Below are 15,149 nucleotides of genomic sequence, written 5' to 3'. Positions count from 1 at the left end.
TGAGCCATCTCTCCTGCCCCACTTTCTGTGAGTGTGAAAGTGTTTCAAAAGGACTAGGGATACTCAGTGGTTAAGAGCACTGACTGCTTTTGCAGTGGAGCGGAGTTCAGTTCCCAGCACACACCAGGTAGCTGCTCACAACTACCTGTAGCTGCAGTTCCAGGGGATCTGATACTTCCGGCCTCTGCAGGCTCTCCACTCTGCCACCCCACAAATATAAAATAATACATCTTTTAAAAACTGTACCAACATTCAAAGTTACTGAAATAAAAGAGAGAAAGAAATTAAGAGACACACTGCTGCTAATAAATTACCTCAATGCATTCTGGGATAGCTTTTCAGGATTCCTGGTTCACAATCATACTTGTTGGCCTGACAGACGGTCACTAACACTCTAGAACTGAAAAGCAACTTGTACATGTGTCAAAAAGGCCTCTAAGTTCTGGCGGTAGATGCCACCATTTAAGGAAGTTCTGTGAGACAATGAAACAGAAATTAAAATGACAACAAGAAAACAACCCCTCAGCACCCACACCTCTCTGCAAATATGTGAATGGAACAATTCACGCAGCTCTGTCCCAAGCTGAGATCAAACGGTCGTGGACGTGCTGAGAGGGACAAGGATGCCACCTTCCTAGACACAGGGGCAGAGGCCCATGTCTTTCTTCAACTCTGGCCACACGATGACAGCAACAGTGTCAGTATCACGTTAATAAACAGGAGGTTTGCTACTCACAGACAGCATCCTGTTCCACCTACCCCCCGCGGCTGTATTTGAAGCTAAGTCCAGACAAGAGTAGGGTTAAGCCTTTCTTCTTGGGGAAACTGCTGAAGGAAAACATCACCTCAAGGGAACAAGAGCCAGAGGCTCAGTGCTCAGTGCTCAGTGGGACATCCTTCTAAATATCACCACCGCCATGGCTGGGAAAGACCACAGGAGAGGACGCAGAAAGGATGTAAGAGCTGAAGCGTGAGGAGAGCCACAAAATTTGAAGTTCTGGACTTGGCACGGTGATCACCCTCATGAACCCAGAGAAGCTACGGTTACCTGCAAGAGTCCTGAGGGGCACAAATCTAACCAAAATTCCAGCACAGATGGGCGAGCTGGGCTCCAGCCCCCAATTCCTTACTGGGGAGCTACAGTGGGTTGATAGCAGCTAGAGAGGAAGAGTCATTGTTTTTTGAATGTGTGGTCACTGATAGTTTCCCAGGCTCCAGAGGATGGAGGGCTCCACACCCTCGCACACATGGAAAGTGCTAATGGGATTGACGTTATTAAAGGGAGGGCATGAAGTTGGGAGGGGGCTGTATTGGGGGACTATTTGAGGGGAGTTAAAGACGGGAAATAGAGGAAGATATGATCATGTGTCATTGCATACACATTGCATACACGTATGAAATTCTTGAGAATGAAGAAAAAAAAATGACTTCACAAGTATCAAAGGAGAAATTTCTAGAACTCATTTTTAGCTCCAAAGAATTTCGATCCAAACAGCAGCAATTCAGACATGACTCAGGATAAAAACATCGTGCTGAGTAAGCGTTAAGAAAACATTCTCATATAGCGACAAGGCATAATTGGAATTGTCATTTCCAAGTATCAACGCTTGGTCTGCAGATGATGGTGAATGACAGGGAAGGAGGCCAAGAAAGTAAACGAGGGGCTTCTCCTGAAGGAGGTGCAGCCTTCTCGGCACAAAGGAAACCCAATATCCAGACCACATGAAAAGTGATCGCTATGGGAACGGCGCAGCTGTGAAAATCCACGTCAGTTTGTATTAACTTGCCTGGCAAGTTTGTGTAATGCAGGACTCTCTGGACGGCCACCGACAGGAAACAACTCTGGTAACAAAGACACCATACCTGTGTTTAATCTGATGCTTACAAGGAGCGAGGACGTAAAACAAAAAGGCCATTCTCTCCTAAAGAATAAGGAGGGGCAGGCAGTCTGAGGTATGTTTGGGGGGTGTTATAGGCAGTATCTTCTGGGCCAGTTTAATTAGAAACAGAACGAGAGAGGGAGTGCTCACATTTCTCCCTAGAACCCAATTATCTTCATTTCATCGATGAGCTAGACCTGCAGAAAGCTGCAGGAAGCTTCTGACACTGAAGGGTTTCAGTTTGAAAATAATACTGCCAAGTTATTTGGAGACCAATTAGTTCAGTTGTACAAAGCAAAGACGGATGGACTGACAGACAGAAAGTCATTTCTACTAAGGAGCACACCATCCCGAAACATGTCTCTGCAGATAGATGTGCACATCGCTACACTCAGGGTCCTGCCAAAGAGGACACAGGATACTTTGAGCCACAACAAGAGGAATGAGCTTAGAGGTCATTTACCCACAAATTATAAGCTTTAAATCTCAACCAGGCACTTGAGATGCCCAACAATAACGCAGGCTTAGTTTACTCTCAGAGCAGAAAGGAAAACAAGCCACTCTTCACTTGGGAGTGCTTAGATTTAACCAAATCCATCACTGTGGCTCATCGATCCCAAATTCCTGTTAGACAAACAGGTCAGGGCTTGGCTTCTCAGAAGACTCGGCTGTGTGCAGTTTTCAACAGAAGTTTTTCAACTCTAAGTACACTTTTCCTAGAATTCAATTTCCTTAGCACCGCCCACTGAGGCACAGCTGGGAAATCCCAGATCTTTAACTGAGAAATGTCAGCTTGGGATGAGTGACTCTCATAAGCTACTCTGCATAACACCCCAAGTAGGAGTCCAAAAGGGCCAGATTGAAGGCTTAAAGCAGTGGTTCTCAACCTGCAGGTCGCAATCCCTGGAACGAAATGACCTTTCACACAGGTTGCAGATCAGATACCCTACATATCAGATATTCACAACAGTAGCAAAATTACAGTTATGAAGTAGCAACAAAAATAATCTTATGGTTGGGGGTCACCACAACATGAGGAGCTGTATTAACTGCAGTAGGAATGCATGGACTTAAAGGGACATCCAAAAAGGAATCAGCTGTCACGTACAGTACACATGCGAGAATAACTCAGAGCCTATTAAAAACTGAGATACCATGGAGCTCTGAGATGCATCAGCCGGTTCCCATTACGATGGACAACAGCCCTGCTCTATTTTTAGAGCTGCTGCAAAGATCAAAGAGGCAGGGGCCTGTTCCAGCCTCCCGATCCAGGCCCCTCATCTCTGCTTGCTTTTCCTTTGTCATTAGGAACATCTCCAAAACACTCACAACCGGACTGCCCGAAACCCCCACCTTCTGGGGAAAGCTTAAAAAGTGCTCTGCTCAGTAGGCTCAAGGAAGGAAACCCTCAGGAGAGGAACAGAACTTCAGGAGAGGTTCCGTTCATGTTGAAAGTACTTCAGTGCAGGCACAGACCCAGCATCCAGCTCAGGCTCTCTCTGCCTTCTAGAACCTGCAGTTTCCAAGGCTGGAGTCTCAGAAGATGAATGCAGATCAACAACAGCAGGACCAAGCCCTCCAGGCTCCCCTTCTTCTACACACACACACACACACACACACACACACACACACACACATCCCAAACAAACAAAATACAAAACAAAACAAAAAAAACCACCCCACTGGCCCTGGTGGGTTAGGTTGAGGTTAATTGCTCAGAGGCAAAATGACTTACTTTGGGTGAACAGGCTGTACATTTGTCAAATGCCAGGCTGACAGGAAGGACATTATCGAACCGTGACAGAAATCCCCGGATCTAAAAACAAACAGAACAGAACAATTACTCATTAGGCAAGGGATGAACACATCTATAAAGATGCATGTCTGGTGGGTGACAAGGAGGAGGGAATGGTTATTAGGGGTCCTGACACAAGCAATTCTGTGACTGTAAGCAACCCCCATCCACCATACTGTAATAGGTTTGAGGGAGAAATATATTAGGTTATTTGTTAACAAGATATACATGATCTTTAAATATTTGAGGCCTAAAATCAAATTTACTTAAAAATATGAAACAGCAAGGTGGGAGATCTAAAGCATGTCTCAGGGCTGTGCTGTATCTCAGTTGGTAGAATCCTTGGCCAGCATGCACAAGGCCTTGGGTTCCATTACTGGCATGGTATAAACCAGGCTTGGTGGTGCACACCTAAGAACCTAGCACAGAGGAGGTAGACGCAGGAGGATCAGGAGTCCAATGTCATTCTTGGCTGCAGACATAAGAAGTCTAAGGCTAGCCTAGAACACATGAGACCCTGTCTCAAAAACAAAATGAACATAAAAATACTGTTCAAAGAAGTGTCTGAGAGCCAAGGTGCAGCTGAGTGGCAGGTCGTTTGCCTGGCAAGCAGGGGCCACGGTTCCATCCCAGCCTCACAGAACCGAACAAAGCTGGGTAATCTAGGTTGCTCTGACTTGCTTCTCCCACGGAAATAGAGGCTTGGGGGTAAGCGTGCATTTCCACAGCGCTACATTGACTTCTCAAGAGCAGACAGCTTCTCAAGGCAGAGACTGTTGTTCTAAAGGTAGGCCTAGTGACTAGGTGCTGAATGCAGACCCCACAGAAATAAAAATGCACAATTACACTATTGCTGGGGAGACAGCGCCACCTTGAGCAGAAACATCGGATTGCAAGCAATAAAGCCACTTTGAGAGCAGCTTGTGGGTTCCAGCCACCAAAAGTGAGTGGTGACGGGGAGCTGCAGCCCGTTGCATGTATCAGGGAGACACAATAAAACTCATGATGGTAAAACCTTGAGCATTCCCACAGAAGCCAGCATCTGCAGCAAGCAAGATGACACAAATCTGCTTGAAAGTTTGCTTGATGCCAGAACTTCCTGTTTGAAGTTGATGAAAGCAGGCTTAGAAGATGAAGCAGCCTGGCAAGGTAAGCAGGAGGCAATAAAGCTACATTCCTATTGCTGTCATGGACACCATGACTAAAGGTGGGCGTCTCAGTTTTCTTGTGGGAGCCCACAAAGATTCCAATTTGTGGTTTGACTCAAGGTCAGAGTTTAAATTGCTCTCCAAGGCTGCATAATAGAGTGCAAAGTGATGGTTACCAGGTGTCTTATACTTCAAGGCCTAATCACAAGATGCTTTGCCATGGGGCATGGTTACCAGGTGTTTTGAAGGGTCTACACCTGGTTGTACATTGTGCTTTGATCTTGAAAGGGAGAAGTCTTTTACCTTTCCCTTTCTAGTGTATAAAGGGCCCATTAGAAATAAACTTGAGGCTGCCGGGTATTGACCCAGGGCCCTCCCAAAGCTATCCTGCGTCTGGTTTTTTTTTTTCCATCATCTACTTCTGTATTTCTTAACTAGAATTTCTCAATTCCCCACTCCCCCCTTCAAGGGACCCTTCGATAGGTTGGGGCTGGACCCCAACTCTGGTCTCCGACATTTTCTACTGTTGTGAAAAACACCATGACCAAAAGCAAGAACCTGGAGACAGGAGCTGATGCAGAGGCCATGGAGGATTGCTGTTTATTGGCTTGTTCCCCATGGCTTGCTCAGTCTGTTTTCTTACAGAACCCAGGACCACCAGCCCAAGGATGGCACCACATGCAATGGACTGGACTCTCCCACATCAACCACTTAAGAAAATGCCCAGCTGGGCAGTGGTGATACACACCTTTAATTCCAGCATTCAGGGAGGCAGAGGCAGGCAGATCTCTGTGAGTTTGAGGCCACCGTGGTCAACAGAGTGAATTCCAGGACAGCCAGGGCTATTACACAGAGAAACTGTCTCAAAAAATAAAATAGAAAGTAAAAAAAAAAAAGAAAGAAAAGCAGAGAAAATGCCCTATAGACTTGCCTGATCTCATGGAGGCATTTTCAAAATTAAGGCTCCCTCTTCTCTGATGACTCTAGGTTGTGTCAAGTTGACACACACTATCCAGCACCAGGGTTAAGTCAGAGCTGACTCCTTGGGAACTCTTGAAAATGTGACGTTTAGTTTCTTGTCTCTGAGGGATGTGGTGGCCATTTTACAAACCAGAACAAAAGACAAGTCCAGAGTGGAAAGTCAGCTAATCAGGAACCAGGAGAAGCCACCAACTGAAAGGACCTTAACGGCAAGTCACAAAGGACAATGTTGAGATCCTTATGAGGCCCAATGCTCCAGGTTTAAATGCATGCTCCGGGGCCAGTGAGATGCTCAGCAGGTGCCAGGCCTGATGACCTGAGTGAGATTCCTGGGATCACACGCTAGACGGACAGACCGACTCCCACAAACTTGCCTCTGACCACCACGTGTGTGCCATGGCTCACACACTCACACCCATGTACACATACACAAATAAATAGAATAAAAAGATAAGGTGAATGTATGCTCACAGTATGCCTCGGACAGACATGTAAGTTGCTTTCATACTGAGTTCTTTTAAAGCAATCCGATTTAACACATTTTCCATAAAAAACACTGTGGAAAGTGGCCTACACATCCGTGTTTCCATTCTGTGGTGTGATGTTTTCTGCTAAACTTATGGGGGAGCAGAGCTGGACAGAAGGGAGCGAGCAGACCTAGTTATAAGGCTGAAAAGAAGAGCAGGAAAGGAGGAAGGGGAGAGGCAGATAAGAAAGGGGAGGGGGAGGGAGAGGAAGAGGGAGGGGGAGAGAGGGAGAGAGGGAGAGGGAGAGGGAGAGGGAGAGGGAGAGGGAGAGGGAGAGGGAGAGGGAGAGGGAGAGGGAGAGGGAGAGGGAGAGGGAGAGGGAGAGGGAGAGGGAGAGGGAGAGGGAGAGAGAGAGAGAGAGAGAGAGAGAGAGAGAGAGAGAGAGAGAGAGAGCAAAGGCCAGCAGCAACATGGGTGTCGGTTACTACTGTGTGATGAAACACCATGACCAAAGAGCAAGTTGGGGAGAAAAGGGTTTATTTGGCTTACCCTTCCATATCTGTTCATCATCAAAGGAAGTCGAGACAGAAACTCAAACAGGGCAGGATCCTGGAGGCAGGAGCTGAAGCAGGGGCCACGGAGGGGTGCTGCTTACTGGCTTGCTCCCCATGGTTTGCTCAGCCTGCTCTCTTACAGAACCCAGACCATCAACCCACAATGAGCTGGGCCCTCCCCTATCAGTAACTAATTAAGAAAATGCTTTACAGCCAGAGCTCATGGAGGCATTTTCTCAATTACAATCCCCTCCTTCCAGATAACTCTAGTTTGTGTATCGAGCTGACATAAGATCGGCCAGCCTAGCAGGTCACAGGTGTCTCACCAACCTCGTGAGCTAATCTTTATTCATGGCATGAAGTAAGGGTCTGAAATCCTTCTTTTGCATGGACAAATTCTGTCTTGCCACAGATGTTTCTGTTTATTTTGAGCCAGGGATTGACTCTGTAGCCCAGGCTGGCCTTATACTAAGGCAATCCTTCTGTCAGTGCTGGGATGATGGGTGAACCCCCCACACCCAGCTGCAGAGCTACTTGCTGGAGAACATTGTCCCCATGTGTGACCCGTTGGCCATGTGGGTAGGAGTCCAAGGCCCTGAACAAATGCTGCAGTATTTGCGTACAGCAAGGCTACAGACCATGAAGAAATGGAGCCCAGAAATGAGCTCTTAGGTGTATATGTTGTATAATGGCCAGCTATATTCCCTCAGCCTGACAGAAGATGCATGAGACTTACAGAGGCTGCTGCCAACAGTTCAGCATCATACTTAGACATGCATAAACTCCCAGAGTGACCCATAATCCAGATTATGCAGAAGTCCTAAAGGATATATCCAGATCTTTTCAGAGAGGCCAGGCACCAACTCATAGTCAAAGAAAGTATTGGAATTCTTTCTACATTTTTAGAAAGAGCACCATCATTCCACCTTATGAGCCAAATTAATATTTAAATTAAGAGTCTGTAAGGTGGTGTCAAAGATTCTGTTCTCTGCCCTTTTCTGTTTTTAGGACTTTTGTGTGTGTGCGCAGTACCCATGGAGAGAAGTATTAGGATCCCCTGGAGCTGGCAGTTGTGAAATTTCAGACATGGAATCTGGGAACTAAACTTGGGTCCTCTGCAACAGTAGCATGCGCTTCTACCACGGAGCCGTCTTTCCAGTGACCACTCTCCCCTTTTCACAGATGAAAACGCAGAGGAGACATAAAGGCAGAAATCAGAAATACAGAAGTCAGATGAGTAGCTGCCAGGGGCTTCAGGGGGACTGGAAAGGATGCCAGCCCAAAGGAACTGCTGGGGTCACAGATGCACCAAGCCTCCTCTGTGGTGGTGAGATGGGAATGTAGGTGCTTGTCAACACTTATTAAAGGGTACAGTTGGTAACTATAACGTATGCCTTGGAAAGGTTGACTTAAAAACAGTTTATAAATTTGGTATTTTCAACAAGTTCATAATGAAATGTTCCTGAAGCCCCCACCCCCAAATAATCACCAGCTTCAGTGTCCAGTGTATCTTTCTAGAGGGAAATGGTTTTCATTTATTTATTTCTGGTTCTTGACGCTAACCCTGGAGCCTTATGACTGCTGATTCTACCACGGAGCTGTGTGTCCTCCTGCCCAGAAGGAAAGATATGCCTAAGCCAACCCAAAATATGTGTTTCTTTGCTGCTACCTGCAATGCGGCAGGACCCTGGAAGAAAGCTACCTATGCTTTCTTGGCTCCTGCCCTGCTATTCACTGTGAGACCCCAAACAGGAGAGCAGGTGAGGGGAAATCTCTGCTGTCAAGCAGCTCTGGGTTATCCCCAGCTTCGCTATCAGGGCTTCGAAGACAAGAGACACTGCCCTGGGTGTGAGATGAGAGGTGGTGGCGGGAACCAGTCATGGGTGCAGGGCTGTTCAAGGGGGGCCGGCAGGCTCAGCACTCTGCTGTGCAGTGTGGCCAGACTTCAGCAGGCATACAAGGCCCTTTCAGAAATACACCAAGCAATGACAAATGGCAGAGCTTAGTTCAAGGAGTGGGCCTGGCCACCACAAAGTCTTTCTTCCTAGCTCAGGGTGGTACATCTCCAGTGACTACATCCCTGGAAGTTTCCAGTGGTGGCTCTGGGCTGTGCTGGTGAAAGTTTATTCTGGAAGGGCTCAGAGGTGACTGATGGCAGAGCAGGGACGGGAACCCCTCCATTGGGTTGTTGTAATTTTAGCTAAAATGACTCCAGTTTTATACCAGGGCCCTCACACCTCTAGTCGGCTCTCCATGCCAGGTGAGGATACAGGGCATTCCCACGCACAGGCACCACGCCAGGTCTACATGTTGAGTGTTCTCATCTGTCCTATGGCAGCTCATTTGGGTGTGACTGTCATCCTGTGACCTTCCACCACTTCCCAGATAAGATAACCAGGACTCAGAGAAACAGCACAGCCTTACAAGCGTCAAGGAGAAAAGCCAAGAATCTCATTTCTGGTTTCTTTGGGCTCTAAAAGCCTGGTGGAAAAGCTAAAATGCACAGAGGAGGGAAGGAGGAGGGAGGGAGGGAGGGAGGGAGGAACTCAAACACACTGTAAAACAAAATTGCAGAGGGCAGAACACCTCTCAGGTGACTTCAATTATCTTCAGTGGCTTTTGCCCAATTAGATACAAAATAAATCTATCAGGAAAGGAGGGGCCTCTCTCTCTGAACCACTGTCCTGGCCATGTTTCCACCTGTGCTCAGTAAAACTAACTTTGGTGCCAAGCCCACTTTGCCTCCATGGGAAGCTAAGACCAACTGCCCAGGAACAAACGGCCACCCCAAAGGTACTCCGAAGCCCCCTCAGAGTCCCACTGCTCGCTTGTTGCAGCAGCTCCCTTCAGGCTTGGCAAGGTTGCTAGAGTTTGGAGTCTGCATGCATAAAAACGTGCTCCAAACTCCAGATTGATTCTGGATGTTGAAAAGGAGTCTTAATCACATTCCGTGCCAAGATGGAGTTTAGCAACAGTGAGCCCCAGGCACACTGCAGAGGTCTTTGTTTCAGATAACAGCTTCCGTTCCCATCCCTGGCTGCCTCTCATTATTGAACTGGAGCCACAGAGGGACCAAAGAGCTAAGCTGGAAGCCAGCCAGTATCATCTTCAGAAAATACTGCAGGATACAGCTAACTCTCGAGACGTAGCGAGCATTGTTTCTCGAGTTCTAGGATTCTTCCTAATTTCCTGTTTAGAGATAAACTTCCACTTTAATAAAAAGTGGAAAGAGAAAGAAAGCCAACACAGGCAAGTGTCTCATGTGCCCTGAACTCTGCTAGTGCCTAATAAATACAGTCTATATGTGACTCAAGGGCTCGTTATTAGGTTGTCCTTATTTACAGACAGAAAACAAGAGGTTCAGAGGAGATGAGACACTTGCCCAAGGAGAAGGTAGACAGGATGAGAGTGTGGTCAGATCATACACCCAGGACCCTCCTAGCTTTCAGGTACTTCCTAGTGGATGGAGATCCTGTCATGTTCTGATGGTCCAGTTGTGTCTACTACCTTAGACTACACCCAGAGCAAGCACTTCGTTGCTATCTCTGATCCCATTGTGCCCTGCATACTCTGTGCCTGGGAAGTACCTGCTTGGTTAGTTGGAAGGAGAAGGTGGACAGCATGACCAGGTCAGAAACCACAGCAGCCAACACAGTACAAGTACAGACCATCCACTTTTCCTATCACTGTCTAGCGGAGGGCCACAGCATCCAAGCGAAGGAAGCAACGTCCTCTTGGCTGGACCTCCTCTAAGTAGACAGTCTGTTCATCTCTCAGGGCACAAGAGTTAAGCATCCTTGAATCCCAAAATAAAGAGACCTTATTAAAAATAGAAGGCCTAGAGGTGGAGAAATGGCTCAGTGGTTAAGAGCACATACTGCTCTTCCTGAGGACCTGAGTTTGATTTCCAAAACACACACACATCAAGCAGCTTACAACTGCCTGTAACCCCAGCTCCAGGGGAATCTGACACCTGACCTCTGTGGGCACTTGCATTCGTGTGCTTACATCCCAGCCCCCATAATTAAAACAATACAATTAGATCTTAATAAAAAAAAATAGAAGACTGAGGCCTGGGGAGAGGGGCACCAGAGCCTGAGCAGACAGGCAACGAACAGTGGCTAGAGCTTCCGGTTCCCTCTCTACCTTACCTCACTTTGAGGCCTCTCAGGCCAGCCTTTGCTGGTGCCCGGCCCTAGTTCTGCTTCTCTGCAAAGAACAGAAATAAAGAACTCAAGAGCCCCAGAGAACCATGGGTTTCCAAGTGCAGACCTGGGGGAAGGGCACACACACCCAGGCACAGGACACATGCACTCAGAGGCTTCTCCTCACATCTACCTCAGAGTTCATTTCTGTCTTTACAAAAATGCTAACTGCTCAGACTGCAAGACAGAACAGGGACATCTGCTGCAGGGTCCTTTTGAGGCATTCAGGCAAACGTCATTAGACACAGGCTACTAAGTTCTGTCAGTCTGGTGATCTTCTGCTATTCTGTAGAGCCAGCCTTCACCTGAATCCCCCCAAATCCTGAGCTTTGTCTCCCAGTGAACAGAACCCATCCTTATGAAGGAGGTCCTATGTACTTTGCATCCTCCATCAACAGAATCTATCCTTATGCAAATTACAAATCCTTCTTCCCTAAACCCTTACCCTGAGCACTGTTCATCAGCCAATAGAACTCTGTCTTATTGTAAGGTCACAGGTGCTTTGCTATAAAGATGTACATTGCAAGGGAGTTTCTTTTTTCTTTTCTTTTTTTTTTTTTTAAGATTTATTTATTATGTATATAGCATATATGACTGCAGGCCAGAAGAGGGCACCAAATCTAATTACAGATGGCTGTGAGCCACCATGTGGTTGCTGGGAATTGAACTCAGGATCTCTGGAAGAACAGCCAGTGCTCTTAACCTCTGAGCCATCTCTCCAGCCCTGCAAGGGAGTTTCTATGGAGCCATCCCTGAAGCTCTGCTGTGGTAACTGTCACGTGGAGATTTCCTCTTAAAGTTTCACTCTGCTTAAATGAGTAAGAAAAATAAACCCTTTGGTCAGACTCAGCGCCTGCCCAAGTGGTGCTAACCTGAGTTTCATTCTTTACCTCGTGTGGATCATTTCCTTGCCAGCCAGGAGGTCTGCAGGGCCAACAATCTCTCTCTGCGTCCTGACTGAGGGTACAAGGTGACATGTGGTCTCACAATCCTGTGGCCACACCCTCTTCACTGCACTGGACTGTGATCTTAAACAAAGCCTTAACTTGCCCTGCGCAGATATTTGTCACCAAGAAGAGAAAGTAAATAATGCAACAAGCTTCCCATCTCTTCCTCTTTTAAATGTGTGGGATGCACATGTGTGCAGGCACACACATGCGTGCGCGTACACACACACGTATGTGCAAGTGAGTGGGGACCAGAGGTTGGTCTGGTATCTTCCTTGATCACTGTCCTCCTCATATATGGAGGCAGAGTTTCCCACGTGAACTCAAGGCTCGATGGTGAGGCTGGTCTAGCTAGCCAAAGGCTCCAAAAGTCTCCTGTCTTCTTCCCAAGTGCAGGCTGGGGTTACAGGTGGGCAGCCATGCTCACCCTGCACTTCTGTGGATGCTAGGAATCTGAAATCTGATCCTGCGCCTGCGCAACACGTGCTTTATCCGCGGAGCCCCCTCCCCCACTCTCACTTTGGAGTCAGGGCCTTACTATGCGCCCTAGAGAGCTTTGAACTCTTGACTACAGCTGTGTCACCATGCTGGATATATCATTCTCTTAATAAAAGATCCAGGACGGTGGGAGTGGACGGGATGGTGATTCTTTGCTGAGAACTACAATCTTGAAGTTGTCTGCCGAAGACTCCTGACCAAGGGGTACATACTGTAGGAACCCGCTTTCAGAAAGCTCAGAGTCTGACAAAAGCCTCCTGTGAGTTGAGAGAAGTTCATGTGTGTGTGTGTGTGTGTGTGTGTGTGTGTGTGTGTTCACTTTGTGAGTGCTTGGATCATACATTTAATGATTTGGGTCATTATCTGTATGTGGTTTATGCATTAATACATTTTTTGAGGAAAAAAACCACTCTCTTTAAAGACAAAGCAGTTTTACTTTCTGACTGCTTGCAGTATCTAACCCCTGTGTGTTGGGCCAGAGACTAAAAAAATAAGTGAATACAAAAAAAACAAAAACAAAAACAAAAACAAAAACAAAAAAACAAAACCTGCCACCCAAAGAGCCTGTTTTCTCCCATCAAGTGGTTTTTCACAGTTTTCAAGTCCTGTGCCCAGTTTCATCAGCTATAACATTCAGCTGACTTCAGTTGGGGACTAATTGGGTCTCTCAAAGTCCCTTGACAATATCTGGATGGGGTCAGTTTACCTGTGGACCAGAGTAGGGCAGAGCAAGCCATGGCCTCCCAGGTCCCCCTTGGAGGACAGCAGAGAAGTCAAGCAATGTTCTCCACTACATAGTGGTGTTCAGGAGGTGTTGGGGGTGGGGTGGGGCTTTCCAGGCATCTCACTCCACAGGCGCAGATTAATAAGCACTCTCCTTGGGGCACTGAGAAAATGAGCCAGAACCTTACAGGTCATTCTTTACAAGCAAAATATACAAAGGGACTTAGCTAGCGCCTCTCCAACAGGAAACCATTTGTCTCTAGAGTATGGAGGAGGAGAAAGAGGGGAGGGGGGAAGTGGGGAGAGAGGAGGAGAGGAGGAAGGGAAGGAGGGAGGAGGGGAGGGGAAGTAGGAGGGGAAGGGAGGGAGGAGGGGAGGGGAAGTAGGAGGGGAAGGGAGGGAGGAGGGGAGGGGAGGGAGGAGGGAGGGGAGGGAGGAGGGAAGGAGAGGGAGGAGGGAAGGAGAGGGAGGAGGGAAGGAAGGATGCTGAGCCTGCTACCAGGCCCAGCTCTGGGGAGATAATGCTCCCTAATCACAACACAGTTGCACAAATAGAGTCCCCTTCTCTTGAGAAAAAGAAAAAAACAAAGAACCCAAACATTTGTTTAAATGGGGACTGAACAACTCTGATTAATTTTAAAGTTCTTTTTCCACTTTCCTTTTTAGAATGTAGCTAAAAATAAAGGCTTAAAGGCTTAAAACTTGAAATAAGTAAGCAACACACACACACACACACACACACACACACACACACACACACACACACGGCTTTTACCATATACGGTGGCCTTATTCTTCAGCCTTTGAAAAGGCCAGATGAAGAGATGGCCAACAACCAAAATAACCCTTCAGACAACTGCAGAGGAAGAAAGCTGGAAGGCTTGGTGAATGGCGGGCAACTGCCAGGCCCACTCATGGGGCTGAATGCCCACGGAGCGGTGCGTTGCCATAGCACTTGGGAAACACAGGCACATGCATCTGACACAGCCATCCCTCCAGGGAGGGTGCTCTGCCCTCTGGCCTCAGCACTGAGGAAGCAGCAGGGGCTGCAGTGTAACTTCAAGGGAGGAACCAGTACAGGGCATGACTGAAAATTTAGTGAAGACCCTCCTCAGCATGAAGTTGGTAAGAGAGACGGGGCCAGGGCTCCAGGGCAGGAAGACCTGGAGAAGATGTGAAGGAGAGCAGCCCAGGTCAGCCCAGAAGCCAGCAGTCCTGTGTGTGGTGGGGGAGGACCGGCTACTGTATCACCAGGCTCTGCTGTGAATGTGTCTGTGGCAAAAGACTAACACGTTCAGGTCATACAAATGCCACGCTTGGGACCTCTGAGCGGAAGCCACCTTTCCTGGGGTTCTGTGGTTTCCAAAGTCGAGGCAAAGGTACTCCTGGACACTTGCTAAGACACCTACTTTCCTGACATGAGCAGGTTAGAGACAGGAAAGCAGGTTTAAGACAGGAGGGGTGCAGACGAGGCAGATGGAGGAGAGCGGGAGGCGGAGGCGCCACCATGCAGGCCCGGGCTCTCCACCCACAGAAGCTTTGAGAGAGCACCAGTCACGGGCAGAGTCCGGGTGGGCTTGGAGCGCAGCTTCTCTATCTAACTCTGCATGGTGGTGGTCTAGCTCTTCCTTCTGCTGACTCACTCACTCTGGAAAGCACCAGGCAGAGGAGCGGGGCGACTACTCAGGGCACATGTTTAGTATGCATGAGGCCCTAGAGTTTCACCCCAGAACAAAACAAACAAGTTAATTTGTCAGGCAGAATCTGCACTGAAGGGACACATCCCAGTTATGGAGTGGAATGCATGGGACTGTAGAGAACAGCTCCCCAAATGTCACGCTAAAACTGTCCTCATGTTCCCAAAGGCAGCATGCAGACTATGAGACACAGGACCTGCAGGCCTCATCCCACCATGTCTTCTTCCTTTTCAGCCCCAGGCATGGACCCTGCA

The 15,149-nt window shown here is 47.9% G+C and overlaps 1 protein-coding gene across 3 annotated transcripts in view; it reads right to left on the bottom strand.

Moving 5' to 3' along the window:
* Positions 1-15,149, bottom strand: part of Atg7 (autophagy related 7) — a 226,487-nt gene that overhangs the window by 128,823 nt on the left and 82,515 nt on the right. For all 3 annotated transcript variants that reach the window (XM_059258391.1, XM_059258393.1, XM_059258390.1), the window contains exon 17: positions 3,616-3,696. In XM_059258391.1, coding sequence (XP_059114374.1) covers positions 3,616-3,696 — 81 coding nt within the window. The remainder of the gene's footprint in view (positions 1-3,615; positions 3,697-15,149) is intronic.

The sequence above is a fragment of the Peromyscus eremicus genome, chromosome 3 (genome assembly GCF_949786415.1).
Source record: "Peromyscus eremicus chromosome 3, PerEre_H2_v1, whole genome shotgun sequence".
NCBI lineage: Eukaryota > Metazoa > Chordata > Mammalia > Rodentia > Cricetidae > Peromyscus > Peromyscus eremicus.
Note: the sequence above shows the minus strand (reverse complement) of the source record. Positions and strands in the feature narration are given on the sequence as shown.